This window comes from Capra hircus, chromosome 9 (genome assembly GCF_001704415.2).
Source record: "Capra hircus breed San Clemente chromosome 9, ASM170441v1, whole genome shotgun sequence".
Classification (NCBI taxonomy): Eukaryota; Metazoa; Chordata; class Mammalia; order Artiodactyla; family Bovidae; genus Capra; species Capra hircus.
Genome location: NC_030816.1, coordinates 77,135,352 through 77,152,092, shown reverse-complemented (window position 1 = coordinate 77,152,092; position 16,741 = coordinate 77,135,352). Strand labels below are relative to the sequence as shown.

The 16,741-nt window shown below is 42.2% G+C and overlaps 1 protein-coding gene across 2 annotated transcripts; it reads left to right on the top strand.

The window, feature by feature from the left end:
• Positions 4,880 to 15,964, top strand: FBXO5 (F-box protein 5). Of its 2 annotated transcripts, XM_018053382.1 has the most exons (5): positions 4,880 to 5,066; positions 10,808 to 11,525; positions 12,995 to 13,085; positions 14,202 to 14,384; positions 15,051 to 15,964. In XM_018053382.1, the coding sequence occupies exons 1-5, from the start codon at positions 4,964 to 4,966 to the stop codon at positions 15,300 to 15,302; spliced, it is 1,347 nt and encodes a 448-aa protein (XP_017908871.1). In that variant the 5' UTR covers positions 4,880 to 4,963; the 3' UTR covers positions 15,303 to 15,964. The 2 variants fall into 2 exon arrangements, with proteins under 2 accessions (XP_017908871.1, XP_017908872.1); XM_018053383.1 differs by lacking the exon at positions 14,202 to 14,384 and having other exon boundaries at positions 15,051 to 15,363.

Below are 16,741 nucleotides of genomic sequence, written 5' to 3'. Positions count from 1 at the left end.
GTACATACATCTGTTTACATCTAGTAAAATTCAGAAAGGCCCTGCCCAAACTTCCCACTAAGAATAAAACTAACAGGTGCTCATGAGGCTATTGAAAGTTAATTGTCAGTTAAGAATAACATTTCACCAAAACTGAAAAAGACTTATGTACCCCCAATGACTCCCCTGGTGGCTTAGATGGTAAAGAATCTGCCTGCAATGCAGGAGACCTGGGTTCAATCCCTGGGCTGGGAAGATCCCTTGGAGGATGGAATGGCACCCCACTCCAGTATTTCTGACTGGAGAATTTCATGGACAGAGGAGGCTGGGCAGGCAGGCTATAGTCTACAGGGTCGCAAAGAGTCAGACACGACTGGGCAACTAACACTTTCACATTTTCACTCTTCATACCAATGTTCATTGCAGCACTATTTATAATAGCTAGAACATGGAAGCAACCTAGATGTCCATCAACAGATGCGTGGTTATAAAGAAGCTATGGTACATATACACAATTCAATACTGCTCAACCATAAAAAGGAACATATTTGAGTCAGTTCTAAAGTGAGGCCGATCAACCTAGAGCCTATTATACAGAGTAAAGTAAGTCAGAAAAAGAAAAAAATATTGTATATTAACGCATATATACAGGATCTAGAAAGATGGTATTGATTAACCTATTTGCAAGGCAGCAATAGAGACGCAGACAGAGATCTATGGACAAGGGCTGAGGAGAGTAAGGAGAGAGTGAGATGGAGACAGTAGCATGGAAGCATATATACTACTGTATATAAAATAGATAGCTTATGGAAATACACTGTATGACTCAGAGTGACTCAAACCAGGGCTCTGTAATAACCTAGAGGGGTGGGGAAGCGTGGGCAGGAGGTTCAAGAGGGAAGGGACATATGTACACCTATGACTAATTCATGCTGTATGGCAAAAATCAAACAAATTTTGTAAAGCAATCAATCAAAAATAAGTATAAAAAATAGCACTTCACTATAAAGCTCTAATAGTTAAAATCAATATTAACTTAATAAACTTAGAGAAAAAGACTATTTCAGCATGCAATAAAACATGCTTCAATCTTTATCTTACCTTACATTACAATAGTAATTTTAATTTTCCCAATATCTTAGTCTTTTTCTGAAAATAAATTTTAAAAATAACTGGAGAACCCCCTCCCTTCAAATTTCATATATATGTCTTCATCTAAAAATAAAGGAGGTGAATAAAAATCTCTAAGGTCAAATGGGAAGTGAAACTGGTGTGTTGTTTCCGGGGCTCTGAAGAGCTTTGGTACCATAGACCTTTATAGCTCAGTGCAGAAATAATTCAGCAAGAGGCAAAGTGGTACATAAGAAGTGATTTACTAGAATCACCTGGGCTTCCCAAGTGACTGAGATGGTAATGTGGCAGTTCCAGGTTCAATCCCTGGGTGGAGAAGATCCCCTACAGAAGGAAATGGCAGCCCACTCTAGTATTCTTTCCTGGAGAATTCCATCAACAAAGTAGCCTGGCGGGCTACAGACTATAGGGTTGAAAAGAATCGGGCACAAATGAGTGACTAACACACACACACTAGAACAGGATGCTTGTGAGGTTAACAAGTGGGTGGGAAAGGGGTTGTTGCACCATGAACTTACTGGGCAACAGTTTCATAATCAAAAGAAAAGTGGGGAGAAGAGCTTCTGCGTCTTTCTTGAGTAGATTTCATGCTTCCATCATTAGTTCCTCCTCCAGGTTAAGCAGAGGAGTTTTCTTGCCCTTACATGGTCACGCGAGGTCCACAAATAATTGTTTTTATGTTTTATGTTTTTATGCAAAGAGCATGTCCTAGGGATCATTTACTTACTGAGCTCACTGTGCATGATGGGGGTGTCACACCTCCATTGTTTTATTGTCCTGGGGCATGTCATGAGCTTCTGTTACATGGTTTTGCTGCTAAGCAAACCTGCTTCCTTGAGTAATTATTCTTTCTTGAGTAATTATTAATAATAATTTCTTGAGTAATTATTAATAATTTCCTAAGAAATTATTAACTTACAGGGGTCTCCCATATTGTTTACTTAAATCCCCTAGTTGGATTAACTATCATCACCTGTTTTGTCCCTTCACTTTGCCCCTGTCAAAAGCAACATGAAAATGTACATATAAACAATCAGGTCTCCCACAAATATTACTCCCCAGTGGAACACAGAGGAAAGTACATGCTCTATTCCCAAAGACTCAAGCTGGAATTTTTGCTTACTAGCTGTGTCATTCTTTGAGAATGAACTTACACTTTGAAGCACAATCAGAAAATGAAAATGCTAAGGTTATTGTGAGAATTAAAGACTAACATTTACAAAGTGCCTATCAGATCAAAAAGCTACCATAGTTTTAATATTCATTTAACAAATCACTCCCTTGCAAACATCCCTCAAACAGTTAACCACGATCTATAGGATCTGGCTTCTACCTGACCTCCACTCCTACAGTCTTTTGCTCTGCTGGCTCTAGAATTCCCTCAAGTCCTGGAATAAGCCATGCACCTTTGGTCTCCTTCCTCTGCTCATTATGCAGATCTTTGCATTGCCACCTCAGCATTCCAAACTTTGTCCAAAGCCTCAGAAACCTTCCTGAGCACCCAAAGTCCTTAGCCATGCCCATCCAGTCAGCCCATTCTCTACCCTCTTATGTTGTTTTGTAGGGCTTCCCAGGTGGGCTAGTACTACAGAATCTGCCTGCCAATGTAGATGTAAAAGACTCTGGTTCGATACCTGGGTTGGGAAGATGTTTTATGTTCTTATGTTGTTTTATATTCCTCTTTCATTCAACGAAACTGTCAACGCCAATTTCTTTCCCATCAGAATGTAAACTCCCTGAAGGTCAGGACTTCTGTCTTTTCAACCATGTGTCTCCAGGACTTAGCACCCAGGGCCAGGGTGGGGTGAGAGACAGGACCCAGGTGCAAAATTTAAAAGGACGCCAAAAATTTCAGCAACCAAGAAAAATACTAATTTAAGGTAACATTCTAAAAAGTAAAAATAAACGCAGAAAACCACGATGAACTATAAAAAAAGTTTACACAAAGAGAGGATCAACTCAGCATTTGCAGGATTAACCTTGATCCCCGCCCTGCTTCACAAAGGACTTGATAACAACTTAACTTAGCACTTGTGTGTTGCATGCTAAGTCTGACTTTTCGACAACATGGACCATGGCCACCAGGAGTGGGTTGCCATTTCCTCCTGGGAGCGGAGCGGGGGGGTGGGGCGGAATCTTCCCTATCCAGGGATCGAACGTCTTGTCTTCTGCATTTGCTTACCACACCGCCAACTATTAACTCTCCTGGAGGCTGCAGAAAGACGAAAGTGGGAAAACTGCAAAAGACAGGAATTCGGACATTCGGGAGCTTACATCCTTTGGCTTCACTGTGTTCTGACCAAAATCGAAACTGGGGAATGCAATATCACCACTTAAACGCACAGAGTTAAAACTTCAGCATGACACGTACGGTACAACTTGCTATAGAAGACTTAGCAATGAATACTTCCACCCTTTCCTCCATCATTAGAAAATCATGGCCAAGGGCCTTCAGACTCAGGGAGTCGGGTTTGGAACTCCTAGGACAGGATGTGGCAGCCCACTCCAGTACTCTTGCCTGGAAAATCCCATGGGCGGAGGAGCCTGGTAGGCTGCAGTCCACGGGGTCGCTGAGCCGGACACAACAGTGACTTCACTTTCACTTTTCACTTTCATGCATTGGAGAAGGAAATGGCAACCCACTCCAGTGTTCTTGCCTGGAGAATCCCAGGGACAGGGGAGCCTGGTGGGCTGCCGTCTGTGGGGTCGCACAGAGTCGGACACGACTGAAGCGACTTAGCAGCAGCAGGACAGGATAACTGATTCATTCATTCATTGATTCTGGAATAGGATTACAGTGTGTGCTTGAAAGGAAACCAGAAGAGTAAAGTAGATATATATTTAATAAGCTTAAACGTCCATCATTAAAGCAAGGTGACTGAGGAACAATGATCGAAAATAAAAAAAAAACAAACACGCTTACAAAAAAGAACAGACGGTCCCAGTCTCATCCCTTCAGCAAGGGCCCAAGGAGATTCACGTCAGTCGGGGTCTCCCGCCACTGAGGAGGCAGGACCAGCTCCGCGCGCCTGAGGGACGCAGCCCCACCCACCGCTGCCCAGGGCTCTCCGCCTCCCCCGCCTCCAGAGAGAAACGCGGGGGACCCCAGCGCGCAAGCGCCAACCCGCCAACTCCAAGGCGGCCGCCCACCACCAGCGCTTGCGCGAAAGCGCTGAGCAGGGGGAGGGGCGAAACTAGAAGGCGAGAGGATCGCGCCTAAATCCTAGAGAGGCGGGCTAAGCCGAGCTGGGGGGAGGGCTCATCTTCCGGAAAGTCTGCATTCTCGGACAGTCAGGAGTCGCCGCTCATCAAACTCCCGCTGGAGAGATGACCGGAGGAAGTCAGCCGTGCTCTGCACCCATCGGACTTCCTCAGACACAAGCCGGAGCCGCCTTCAGGATGAAATTAGGACTTGCCGGAGGCCGGTCCCTCAGACTGCAGAGGAGAGCGTGGCGGGAACGCGCCTGCGTGGTAGGAGCCCTCCACGTGCGGCCGAGCCGAGGCCTCCCCGCGCTCCGAGGCCCCGCCCCGGCCCCGCCCCCGGCCTCCGCATCTTTCCGGACGAGCGGAGCTGGAGAGGGAGGGAGGAGGCTGGGTCTGGTGGCTCGGCTCCGCCTCGGCAGCCTCCCATTGGGCGCGAGTGAGGGGACGCCCTCCCGCCGCCCTCCCATTGGGTCGCGCTTGCGAGCTGCGCGCCCCATTGGATCGTGCGGATTTGGGCACCAAATTCAAAGATTTTAAAAGTACCAGCTGGCGCCTTTTGGAAGATAAGAGCTCTGAGAAGGTGGCCGCTCGCTCTCCTGCCGCGGCCGCAGCTCTCTCACCTGAGGCCGACCCCTCTCTTGCCCCTGGCATGAGCCGGCGGCCCTGCAGCTGCTCCCTACGGCCGCTCTCCGGTTCCTGCCGCTGCAGCTACGGCGCCCTGACAGCCGCCGGGCGCCCTTGCCCCTCGGACGGTGGGTGAGAGGAGAGTGTGCGAGCGGGGCGCCCCTTTCAGAAGGGGTGTCCGGCGGGGGAATGACGGTGGCTTGGTGGCGGGGGGTGGTGGGCAACGACCTGGATCCGACACCCTCCCGAGTCCAATCGTGCGGCCCCTTGTTGGTCCTTGGTCCGGCGGGCGGGCAGCGGGTCCCCCGGGACCCAGAGGAAGAAGGCAGGGGGGAGGCCGGAGAGGGGAAGCAGAGGTCCCGGGGCAGGATGGCTGGCGCGCCTGGGTCCAGCCGTGCCGGCGAGCCGGGGCGCCAGCCCCCCTGGGAGGTGCGGGTCGGGGCCTTCTCACCCTGGGCAGGGCTACCTACCTCCACCCCGCGGGCCCGGGCGCCAAATGCCCCCTGCCGCCCCTCCCCCACCCCGGAGCCTCGGCGCTGACAGGGCCCGCGAGCCAGCGGCCCTCAGAGTCCAGCCGGGTGCCCGACCCCTCACTTCAGCGCCCCTTCTCCACTCCTGCCCCGCGCTCAGGTCGGAAGTCAGTCCTCCCAGGTTTTCGCCACCTCAGTCTTCCTGGCGGGCGCGGGAGATCGTGCTCGCTGTTATCTCCCGCCTCCGCCGGTCCGCGCCCTGAGGGCCACCCCTCCTACCCCTCGGGATTTCCAGGGTCTCCGCTTCCCCAATCCCCGCCAAATGAAGGGACCCCTCTCATCAGGCCAAGGCTCTGTTGGGGATGTCCGAACAAAAACGTTGAATTTCTCCTTTTTTCCCCCTTGAACCCAGTGAGTGACTCAGTCTCAAGGCCTGGACTGAAATGGAAGGAGGGAAAAAGGAATTTTTAATGCAGAAACCCCGAATTTGTCCAAATGTAGCTGATTTTGAAGAATTTGGGAAGAAGATCTGAGAAGTGAAGAATTAGTTTGGTGTTTTTTTTCCCTTGTGCTTCTGGAGACCCAATCTTTTATTCCAGCTCTTGGGTGGAATGGAAGGCACCCAAATGAACGCTTACTTTTATCCTCTTTGTTGCTGTCTCTTAAAAAGACCCAGCTGCATTCATTTTACTTTAGAAGTTGTGAAAAATTTTAGAAGTTAACAACTTGATGGTGTATATTTGGTAATCACTGAAAGAAGCTCCTTTCTTTAGAAAAGGAATCTAGAAGACTCAAAAAATATTTTAACAGGTTAAGTCTGTGTCTAGAAATCCCTGACTCATAAAACCCTCTGAAATTCTGGAGATTGGTAGCTTTAAGAAGGGATTTTTTTGGTTGCTTAACTCCAGTTGTCTTTACTACCTTGCCCCTCACGAGAGTATTTGCTGTCCCCTGTATTTTTTTCTATATTTGAAAATTTGAGAAAATGAAATTTAAAAATCTGTTGCATTCAAATATTTCTGAAATAGGCTTTTCTAAAATATTCTCTTGGGGATTATGACTGATTTTTGCAGTTTATGACAGCAGGTTTGAGGCTCTTTTAAAGGAATAGCCATGCCTCATTGATATTGGGCACATGCTGGTTATCTTGTAGGTACTGGAGGTTGTAGGGCTTAATTATTTAGCATTGGGATAGCTGTAAAGATTTTTTAACTTTAAGCACTATAGGCTTTTTAACTTTTATATTTTACTATGAAATGTTAAATCTACATTGGGAAGCTAAATAGAAGTTAACTTTGTACAGTTAACTACCTAATACCACTTTTTCATGATTGGACTATTGAGTTGGTAAATAAGAGGTTTTAAAAATGCAGTGGTGAATCTTTATCAACTCCATGAGGTAGATATTATGGTTATAGTATCTCCATTTTAAAGAAATTGAAAGACCAATTCAGTGTTCTAGATCACAAAATGGCAAAAGGCTGAGCAAGGACTTTCATTTGCAGTTGGATTTGATTCCTAGGGAAAAATATAATCTGAAATGCATGTCTGTGTAGAATGTATTTTGCCACTTTGAACATGTTCGTGATTTAAATATAAAGAATATGAAGGGTTTGGCTTACAAAAATAACAGTGAAAATAGATTCTGTTTATTAAACTATATGTGATGGAAACTCTGCCATGCATTTAGTCCAGTTTGGTTTTCTTACCTGCATTTTATACATGAGGAAACAAAGCTTTAAGGATTAACTTGCTCCCTTTTTTTTCACCTGAGATGCTCATGATTTAAACCCAGGGTATTCACATCTAATACAGTTTATCACCAACCTCTGTTGACTTTACCCTTTGTGAAAAGATCTCAGATCTATTCAGTTATCCTTATTTGCCCTGCGGTCATCCTAGTCTTGGGTACCCAACTCTCCAGACTCCTGTGATAAGCATTTCCACCTAGCCTCCCTGCTTTCACTTGTATTGGATTAGCCAAGAAGTTTGTTCAAATTTTCTCACAGGAGAAGTTTTCAAGTTTTTCCACAGTGTCTTTTGAAAAAACCCAACGAACTTCTTGGCCAACCGTATACCTTCCTGTTAATATAATCCAATATTTTCCACAGCTGGCAATCATTTGTTTATTTATTTGTGTGTTAGTTGCACAGCCATGTTCGACTTTTTGCAGCCTCACAGACTGTATCCTGCCAGGCTCCTTTGTCCATGGGACCATGGGATTCTCCAGGCAAGAATACTGAAGTGGATTGCCATTCCCTTCTCCAGAGGATCTTCTCGACTCAGGAATCGAACCCTGATCTCCTGCATTGCAGACAGATTCTTTACCGTTTGAGCTACAGGGAAATCCTAGTGTTAACCAGATGTCTCACTTAGAACTCCTCAGAGGCTCTTTATTACACGATGAATAAAAGCCAATCTACTCTAAAAATCCTATAGCATTCTATACTTCTTCAACATTAATTTTCAATCCTTATCCCCCTATCGGTTACCAAGTCACAGCCCTGCAGGCCTTCCTCTTCCTTGAAAGTTCAACACTTTTCCTTTCAGGGTCCACCTCTGTCTGGATTTTCACAAGGCTTTCAAGATATCAGGATTTCACCTTCAAAAGATCTATGGCTAGTTTCTTTCCTTCTCAAGACTCTGTCACTAAGTAGGCATTGGGTAAATGAAGTGGCAGAGCTAGACTCTGTTGCTCATCGCTCAGTTGTGTCCAGCTCTTTGCAACCCCATGGACTGCAGCATGCCAGGCTTCCCTGTCCTTCACTGTCTCCAAAGTTTGCTCAAATTCATGTCCACTGAATCATTGATGCCATTCAACCATCTCATCCTCCGTCATCCCCTTTTGCCTTCAATCTTTCACAGCATCGGGGTCTTTTGAGTCTGCTGTTCACATCAGGTGGCCAAAGTATTGGAGCTTCAGCTTCAGTCCTTGTAATGAATATTCAAGGTTGATTTCCTTTAGGATTGACTCTTAACCCTCATCTTTCTGATTCAAGAGGTCTCTGAACTGTGAAATTTATATATATACTTTTTTAATGATCCTTGTGACTCAGCTGGTAAAGAATCCACCTGCAATGCGGGAGACCTGTGTTTGATCCCTGGTTTGGGGAGATCACCTGGAGAAGGGAAAGGCTACCACTCCAACATTCTGGCCTGGAGAAGTCCATGAGGTCACAAAAAGTCCGACATGACTGAGCGTTGGCTGAGCGTCTTTCACTTCACATTCTACCTCAGAGTTTGGAGCACATGTTTGGAAATGTTGGAAATTGTTGACTGCTAAACAATTATAAAGTAGCTGAATCATTATTAGCTCTGAACTTAAGGAACTGTCCATACTCTGAGAACAATGTTGAATGAAAGGGGTTCTTTAGGATAGTCTTCTAGGAACTGAGTTGAAAAGGCAGCAGAGGAAGAATGCCTTGAGTTTCTGAAATATAGTTTCAGGCCTCTTCCCTTTAGGATTTCCCAGGTGGTGCTAGTGGTAAAGAGCCCACCTGCCATTGCAGGAGACACAAAAGACGGGGTTCTATCCCTGGGTCAGAGAAGATCCCCAGGAGAAGGGCATGGCAACCCACTCCAGTATTCTTGCCTGGAGAATTCCATGGACAGAGGAGTCCATAGGGTCAGAAGGGAACTAAACAAAATAAAACGTGTCTTTGTTGGTGGCTTCTTTATCTTCAGATAACATGTGTGGTCTTAGCTAAATCATACTTAATTCCCTACTTGAGGCAAAAATAAAAATCTAGAATTTTTTACTCTTTTCTGAGTACAAGAGAACAACTCAGAATAATTTGTTCTAGAGTTAGGGTTAACTGGGGGAATATTTATGTCCCTAAACTTTTAATTTAAACTTAGTTAGAAGAAAGTTTCTATCTACAAGGTGTCCTTTAGTGCTTAGTGGTTCTGTTCTAAGTAAAAATAGTAAATTCCTTATGAACAGATTACCAATGTTTAGTACAGACTAAACATACTGACTGTACTTAGGTATATTTACTTATAGGGTAAATTGTTATCTACCTGTGATTGGTTTGCAGGAGGTATAGTATAGTAGATGGGGAAGTACATTAGAAGCGCATACAATCCATATACGCTGCCTTAAAAAATGCTAAGCAGTTTTCTTAAACCCACCTACATATTCCTTCCCAGCCACTACTGCCTGCCAGAAATCCTAATCATCTTTTAAAACAGCAGTTCTTAACTGAGAATGGGAGAGATTTTGCCCCTGCTAGCTTCCCCCACTCCAGTATTCTTGCCTGGAGAATCCCATGGACAAAGGAGCCTGGTGGGCTACAGTCCATGGGGTCGCAAAGAGTCGGATACAACTGAGTGACTAACACACACACACACAACTTCCCCCTACTCCCAACATTTGGCAATAAATGGTTGCTGGAGACATTTTTTGTTGTCCTGCTGGAGGAATAGCGGCTGCTAATGGCATCAGATAGCTAAAAGTTGCTAAACATCCTGCAACAGACAGGACAACCCCCAGCAAAATTATCCTGCTCCAGAAGTCACTAGTGTGGTTAATTTGTGCGTGTGTGCTTAGTCACTTAGGCGGATTCTAAACACTACCATGGTACCCCTGGGAAACCCCCAGTGGTTAATTTACAAATGATTAAATTTATTGGCTCTTTAGTCCTTTGCCTAAACTTCTTATAGATTTTGTGATTATTATATAAGACTTACAATTGTTGTTTAGTCGCTAAATTGTGTCCAGCTCTTTGCGACCCCATGGATTGTAGCACACCAGGCTCCCCTGTTCTTAGGTATTCCCAGAGTTTGCTCCAATTCTTATCCATTGAGTTGGTGATGCTATGTAACCATCTCGTCCTCTGCCGCCCCCTTCTCCTTTTACTTTCAATCTTTCCCAGCATCAGGGTCTTTTCCAATGAGTCAGTTATAATAATTACTAACATTTAAATATATAAGTTTTTTGCAACTTTTATCAAAACTGTTTTGACCCTTATACATGCTGTCTTCTGTTATCTTAACCAACCATATTCCTAGAAGTTTTTGATTTCTCTAAGTATGTCTCTTACCTCAGGCCCCACTCTTGATGCATCATATTTCCTTATTCTATACACACAGACTATTTGTTAAATAGTCCCTTTTGTCACTATTTTCTACTCAGATATGACTCTAAAAGCCAGATGGTATAGTTACACCAGATTTAAAAGCAGACTGTAGTGAAGTACTCCCTCAAGAATAAGATATATGTACTTATTAGGTTTTAGTAATACTTTCTCACATTATACTTGGATAATATCATAGCTAATTTCGTGGAAAGTACACGGTTCTGAAGAATGCAAAGTGATTAAATCTGTATCCCAAAGTTAAAGAAGTAGTGATATATGGAAATTTTTGCCATGGGGCATAATGTTATGTTCTTTTTGTAGGTTGTAAAGAAGCAAGTTCCACTCTCTCTGTCACAATGAAGTGTGATTTTAACTATAACCATGTTTATTCTGGAATTAAACCAGTCAAGCCTGATGACTGTAGAAGACAAGGTTCCTGCACTACTGCATATTTGGAGGGCTCTTCTAAAGACTGTGTTAAAGACTATGAAAGGTTATCTGATGTTGGGTCCCCAGCTGTGAGCCCCAGGATTGTAGAACTTGAAACTGAAAGCAAGCCGTTGCATAACAAGGAAAATCAACGCATACAACAAACACTTGATAGTTCCAATGACATACAAGAACTAGAGACCAGCAGATGTTATGAAGACAGTGGCTACTCTTCATTTTCCCAACAAAGTGGCCTCAGTGAACATGAAGACAGTAGCCTTGCCCTGGTGGAAAGTTTCAGTGACAGTCCACAATGCTGCCTGCTACGGACACAAAGCCCAGACCAATATCCCAACAAAAACTTGCTGCCAGCTCTTCATTTTGAAAAAGTGGTTTGTTCCACGTTAAAAAAAAATTGTAAACGAAATCCTAAAATAGATTGGGAGAAGCTGAAGGAATTTATATCCAGTGGAAATTTTAGACTACAAAATATAATTGGTAGGAAAATGGGCCTTGAATGTCTAGATATTCTCAGTGAACTCTTTCGAAGAGGACTCAAACATCTCTTAGCAAATATTTTAACACAACTCAGTGAGATGGACTTAATCAAGTAAGTATTGTTGCTCTGAGTGTATGTATTAGTATCATCCATGAACATTTTTGTTAGATAGCTCAGCACTACCAGCTCATGCAATTGCACTGTAGTTTTAATTGAGGTGATGAAAGTATGCTTTTAATCCAGTTACTTCAAATTTCATATTATGCTAGTGAAAGCTATTTCTGTTAGGTTGGGATCTTTGTTTCTTTTGGTTCTGAAGTTGTTCATATCTAAGCTACGTCTTCTGGTCATAACTATAAAAACAACAGCCTAGGGGTCTGCTGTACAGGTCCAATGGGAATTTGATTTTTGTGACACAAGAAAGTATGAAGTAATTATTTCTGTTCTTTTTAGACCATTTTCAAGTTTAAAGGTGATAAAAATGCAGAAACATACAAATGGGTCTGATTATGACCTTCTTAGAAAACTTTTACTGACTGCCCTTTCTTCCCTATCCAACCAGAGAAAACCTTTTAGGATGAGATAACAGAGAATTAGGGCTTCCCTAGTGGCTCAATGGTAAAGAATCCACCTGCCAATGCAGAAGACTTGGGTTTAGTCCCTGGGTCGGGAAGATTTGGAGAAGGAAATGGCAACCCACTCCAGTATTCTTTTTTTTTTTAATTTATTTATTTTAATTGGAGGCTGATTACAGTATTGTAGTGGTTTTTGCCATACATTGACATGAATCAGCCATGGGTATACATGTGTCCCCCATCCTGAACCCTCCTCGCATCCCACTCCAGTATTTTTGACTGGGAAATCCCATGGATGGAGGAACCTGGCAGGTTGTAGTCCATGGGATCACAAGAGTTGACACAGCTTAGCAACTAAACAACAATTGAGGATTTAACTGATTATCCAGAGTATTGGATTAGATTGCCTCCAACTTGGTTCATTTTTGGTTTTTTGAAAAAATTTTAGAGGTAGTGTTTGCTACTTTACACTGGTCCATGAAATATAACTGAACCAAAACAGGCACAAGTATTGATTTTTATTATTGGCTAGCTTCTTGAGGGATAGTCAACATCACAACATTTTTGTTAACAAAATGGCTTTTTAAAATTGATTTCTACTAGTAGCAATGTGTTGAATGTTTAAAATTTGTCTAATGTTAATAAATAGCCATATACACAATGGGGTTTCCGATTTGATATTTGTGGATATTGTGAAAAAATGAAGTGTTGGGGTTCCTAAGCCTAGATCTACGTAGAATTACTTGATGGTGAACTTTTTAAAAGGTGGGGTGTGTGTGGGGGGACTCGAGCCCTGGCCCCCATTTTAGACCAATTAAACCCAAGTGACTAGGCATGGGCCATCCTTAAATCTTAAGTGCACGCCGCAGGCATTTCTAAGTATAGTCAGGTTTGTGAAGCACTGCTAATAGAAATTTTTTTTTGTACTGGTTATGTTTCTGTAATATATTCATCTTAGCCTTCATGGTGCTTAATTGTTCCCTTTATAATCATTTACTTTTCCAGTGTGTCTAAAGTGAGCACAACTTGGAAGAAGATTCTGGAAGATGACAAGGTGGCATTGCAATTGTACAATAAAGCAATACAAAGAATTACTGTAAGTCTTTGCAGTTGTTTTAATTTTAAGATATAAACAGCTAGTGCTCTTTACCTTTGAAATGGGAGAGGGAAATAGTAAAGATAACAGATGATCTGGAAATCCTTTACATTCATAACTCATTAAAAGAAAATTCAAAGATAAAAGGGCTGGGATTTTATCTGTTACAAAGTAGTAAAATTATCTACATATAGAAGATTTTTAGTATAGGAAGGGAATTCATTCACTTTGCAAAATACTTAGTAACTTTGGAGATGTTTCTGAGAATAAAGATCAACACACGATTAAAATTTCAGACTTAGCAGCTGGCAGACTAAGATCAAGTGTTGCTTAAATTCTCCAGGTTCAGTTTCTTTATCCATAAGCTGGTGTTAATGAAAAATTTTCTACCTCAATAGATTGTTTTGAATCCCTTCATAGCACTGATGTGACTTGTGAACGTGACTATTGCCATCTACTGGTGGGTGGGAAGAATGACCTTTGTTCTGGTGGTGCTGCGGCTGCTGCCAAATCACTTCAGTCGTGCCCGACTCTGTGCGACCCCATAGACGGCAGCCCTCCAGGCTCCCCCGTCCCTGGGATTCTCCAGGCAAGAACACTGGAGTGGGTTGCCATTTCCTTCTCGAGTGCGTGAAAGTGAAGTCGCTCAGTCATGCCCGACTCTTCGCAACCCCATGGACTGCAGCCTAGCAGGCTCCTCTCCCCATGGGATTTTTCAGGCAAGAGTACTGGAGTGGGGTGCCATTGTCTTCTCCGTAGTGCTTTATAAATCATGTATTAAATGCTGGGTACTAAGCATGTAGGCCTGGTGTGCTACGATTCTTGGGGTCGCAGAGAGTCAGACAGGACTGAGCAACTGAACTGAACTGAAGCATGTAAAGTTGCTTTCTCACCGTTTCTGATTCATAGTTTCTCTCAGTAACTTAGTTGTTAGGCTTTAAATGTTTGAATAGTTGTGGGTGGCTGTGCTTAAGCACATGCAGGTAAATTGAATACAGGAATAAATCCTTTATATTCTCATTTGCCCTTTTTTACATGTACAAACATAATAAAAATTGATTATTGAGAATATAGAAGGATATTTTTTAATCCTATTCAAACTTTTTTTTTAATTAGGAAAAAAACATTAAGTTTTCACCACACGCTTCGACCAGAGAGTATGTTTTATTCAGAACCCCTTTAGCATCTGTGCAAAAATCAGCAACCCAGACTCTCCCCAAAAAAGATGCTCGAACTAAGTTACCTGATCCAGGTGATCAGAAAGGTTCTACTTACAGTCGACACAGTGAATTCTCTGAGGTAATTTTTTGTTTATCAATAAATTGGAAACATGAGGTATTTATTGTTAAAAGGATTTAGAGTAAGAAAACTGTTTATACTCAAGTAATCAAATTAGGAAAGTACACAGAGATGTCTTTCTATGCCAAAAATAATAGATACTATTTGGCATTGTTTATGACAGTTCAGTGGTGTTGAGCTCTAATTTAGAAACACTGAAGAAAATAAGGAGAAACCTTGAAGTTTCTTCTAAAATTTAAATACTGCATTTCACAATTATTGCCTTTGATAACTGAGGAAGAGAGCTAAGCAAAAAGTCAATTTTATCAGGTACTACATAGACAGGGAAACATGGTAACCTTCATAGCTCCATAAAGGTAAATGCCATATAATGTGAAAGGTTTTTTTTTAAGAAAAACTAGAGCTAGAGGTAAAAGAGCAACCAACTCCTGATTTCACAGAAAAGGTGGCCCTGTTGTGGGAGTAGCATTTATGAATAAGAGCATATTTGTAGCATTAAGCAGCAACCACTGGGTCAGTTGACAGTCTGTTCCCCCATTGAGCAGTCCTGAAAGGCAGGAGTTGTGTTGGTGCTTTATACATGTATTGGGGAAGTGCCCTCGTTTTGACTAGCTAATTTACATTCAGTTCTTAGTAAAATATATGTATGGATTTTCTTCTTTCTAGGTCGCCAAAACTTTGAAAAAGAATGAAAGCCTTAAAGCCTGTATTCGCTGTAATTCACCTGCAAAATATGATTGCTATTTACAACGGGCAACCTGTAAACGAGAAAGCTGTGGATTTGATTATTGTACAAAGTGTTTGTGTACTTATCATACCACTGAAGACTGTTCAAATGGCAAGCCCCTAAAAGCCAGTTATAAAATGGGTCCTTTGCCTGGTACTAAGAAAAGCAAGAAGAATTTACGACGATTATGATTGCTTATTACATCAATTGAGATTGATCATGAAGGCTAGTTAGAAAAGTGTTAGGTTTTAATTTAAAAAAAATAAAAAATGTATTGTGATGTTCAATTTTATGTTGAAATCAGTGTAATACATGGGATTTTTCCCCTCAGTGAAAAAAGAGGGTACACAACTTCTTAAAATATTTTACAATTTAATAGTGAAAAAATTTAAAATTCTCAATGTAAATCAGAAAATATAAATATTTTAAGAAAAAAAGGGAAATTATGAGGATTGTGATTCAGAGGTAAAATAAAAAATTCATTCCATTTTATGGTAAAGGAAGACCATGTCATTTTACCTAGACAGTCTTAAAAGTAAATCTTCTTTACCATCTATTAACAGGTGGTTTTATTTGCTTTACCAAATTAATAATATCTATTGAAATATCAGCTTCTGGTGTCTCCATGTAAATGTTTTGTCACCTTTGTTTTACCTCTTTTTTAGAGTGTGTTTCCCAAAAAAGTATCCTTTGTGAAGTTTTGCTTGTTTTCCTTATTTGTAAAGTTTGTATGTTTTAATATTTTGTACATATGTAAATATTTCTGTGTTTTTTATGTCAGAGTAAGAAAATAAATGCCTTTTGTATATATATGTAATTTTTTTCCTATTATGAATAAAATTGTTACAAGCTTGATAAATAATATGAGTCTTTTATGTAGGTAAACGTTTAAATCTTGGAAACAGCTGAAGAAGCTGTAGGAGACCGACGTGTGGAAAGGCATTGAGTGGGTCTTTGTCTCCTTATTGGGAACCTTGTGGGATTGTTGTTCGGTCACCAAAGTGAAAGTGAAGTTGCTCAGTTGTGGCCGACTCTTTGTGACCTCATGGACTGTAGCCTACCAGGCTTCTCTGTCCGTGGGATTTTCCAGGCAAGAGTTCTGGAGTGGTTTTCCATTTCTTTCTCCAGGGGATCTTCCCATCTCAGGGGCTGAACCCAGGTGTCCCGCACTGTAGGCAGATGCTTTACTCTCTGAGCCACCAGGGAAGATGATCTAATCAGTCACTAAGTCCTGTCCAACTCTGCAGCCCCATGAACTGCAGCACGCAAGGATCCTTTGCCCTCTACTGTCTCCTGGACTTTACTCAAACTTGTAGAATTACATATTCTAATTTCAATTTTCTTGCCACCCAGTATCTTAGTAGTGGAGTTGGATCTTGAAATAAGCATTTCAAGATGGATCAAAGCACGATCATAAAACACACTTTGGGAAATGCTGGTGTATTATTTCACTCATTACTTTTTCACTCTCTTTCACTTTCAAGAGGCTCTTTAGTTTTTGGTTTTTTTTTTTCTGCCATAAGAATGGTGTCATCTGTACATCTGAGGTCATTGATATTTCTCCCTGAAATCTTGATTCCAGCTTGTGCTTCATCCAGCCTGGCATTTCTTATGATGTACTCTGCAGAGA

Coding starts and splice junctions, on each gene's coding strand:
- FBXO5 (XM_018053382.1), top strand. CDS start 4,964: ATGAGCCGGCGGCCCTGCAGCTGCTCCCTACGGCCGCTCTCCGGTTCC. Junction 5,067..10,807: donor GCGCCCTTGCCCCTCGGACG/GTGGGTGAGAGG, acceptor TTCTTTTTGTAG/GTTGTAAAGAAGCAAGTTCC. Junction 11,526..12,994: donor AGTGAGATGGACTTAATCAA/GTAAGTATTGTT, acceptor TTACTTTTCCAG/TGTGTCTAAAGTGAGCACAA.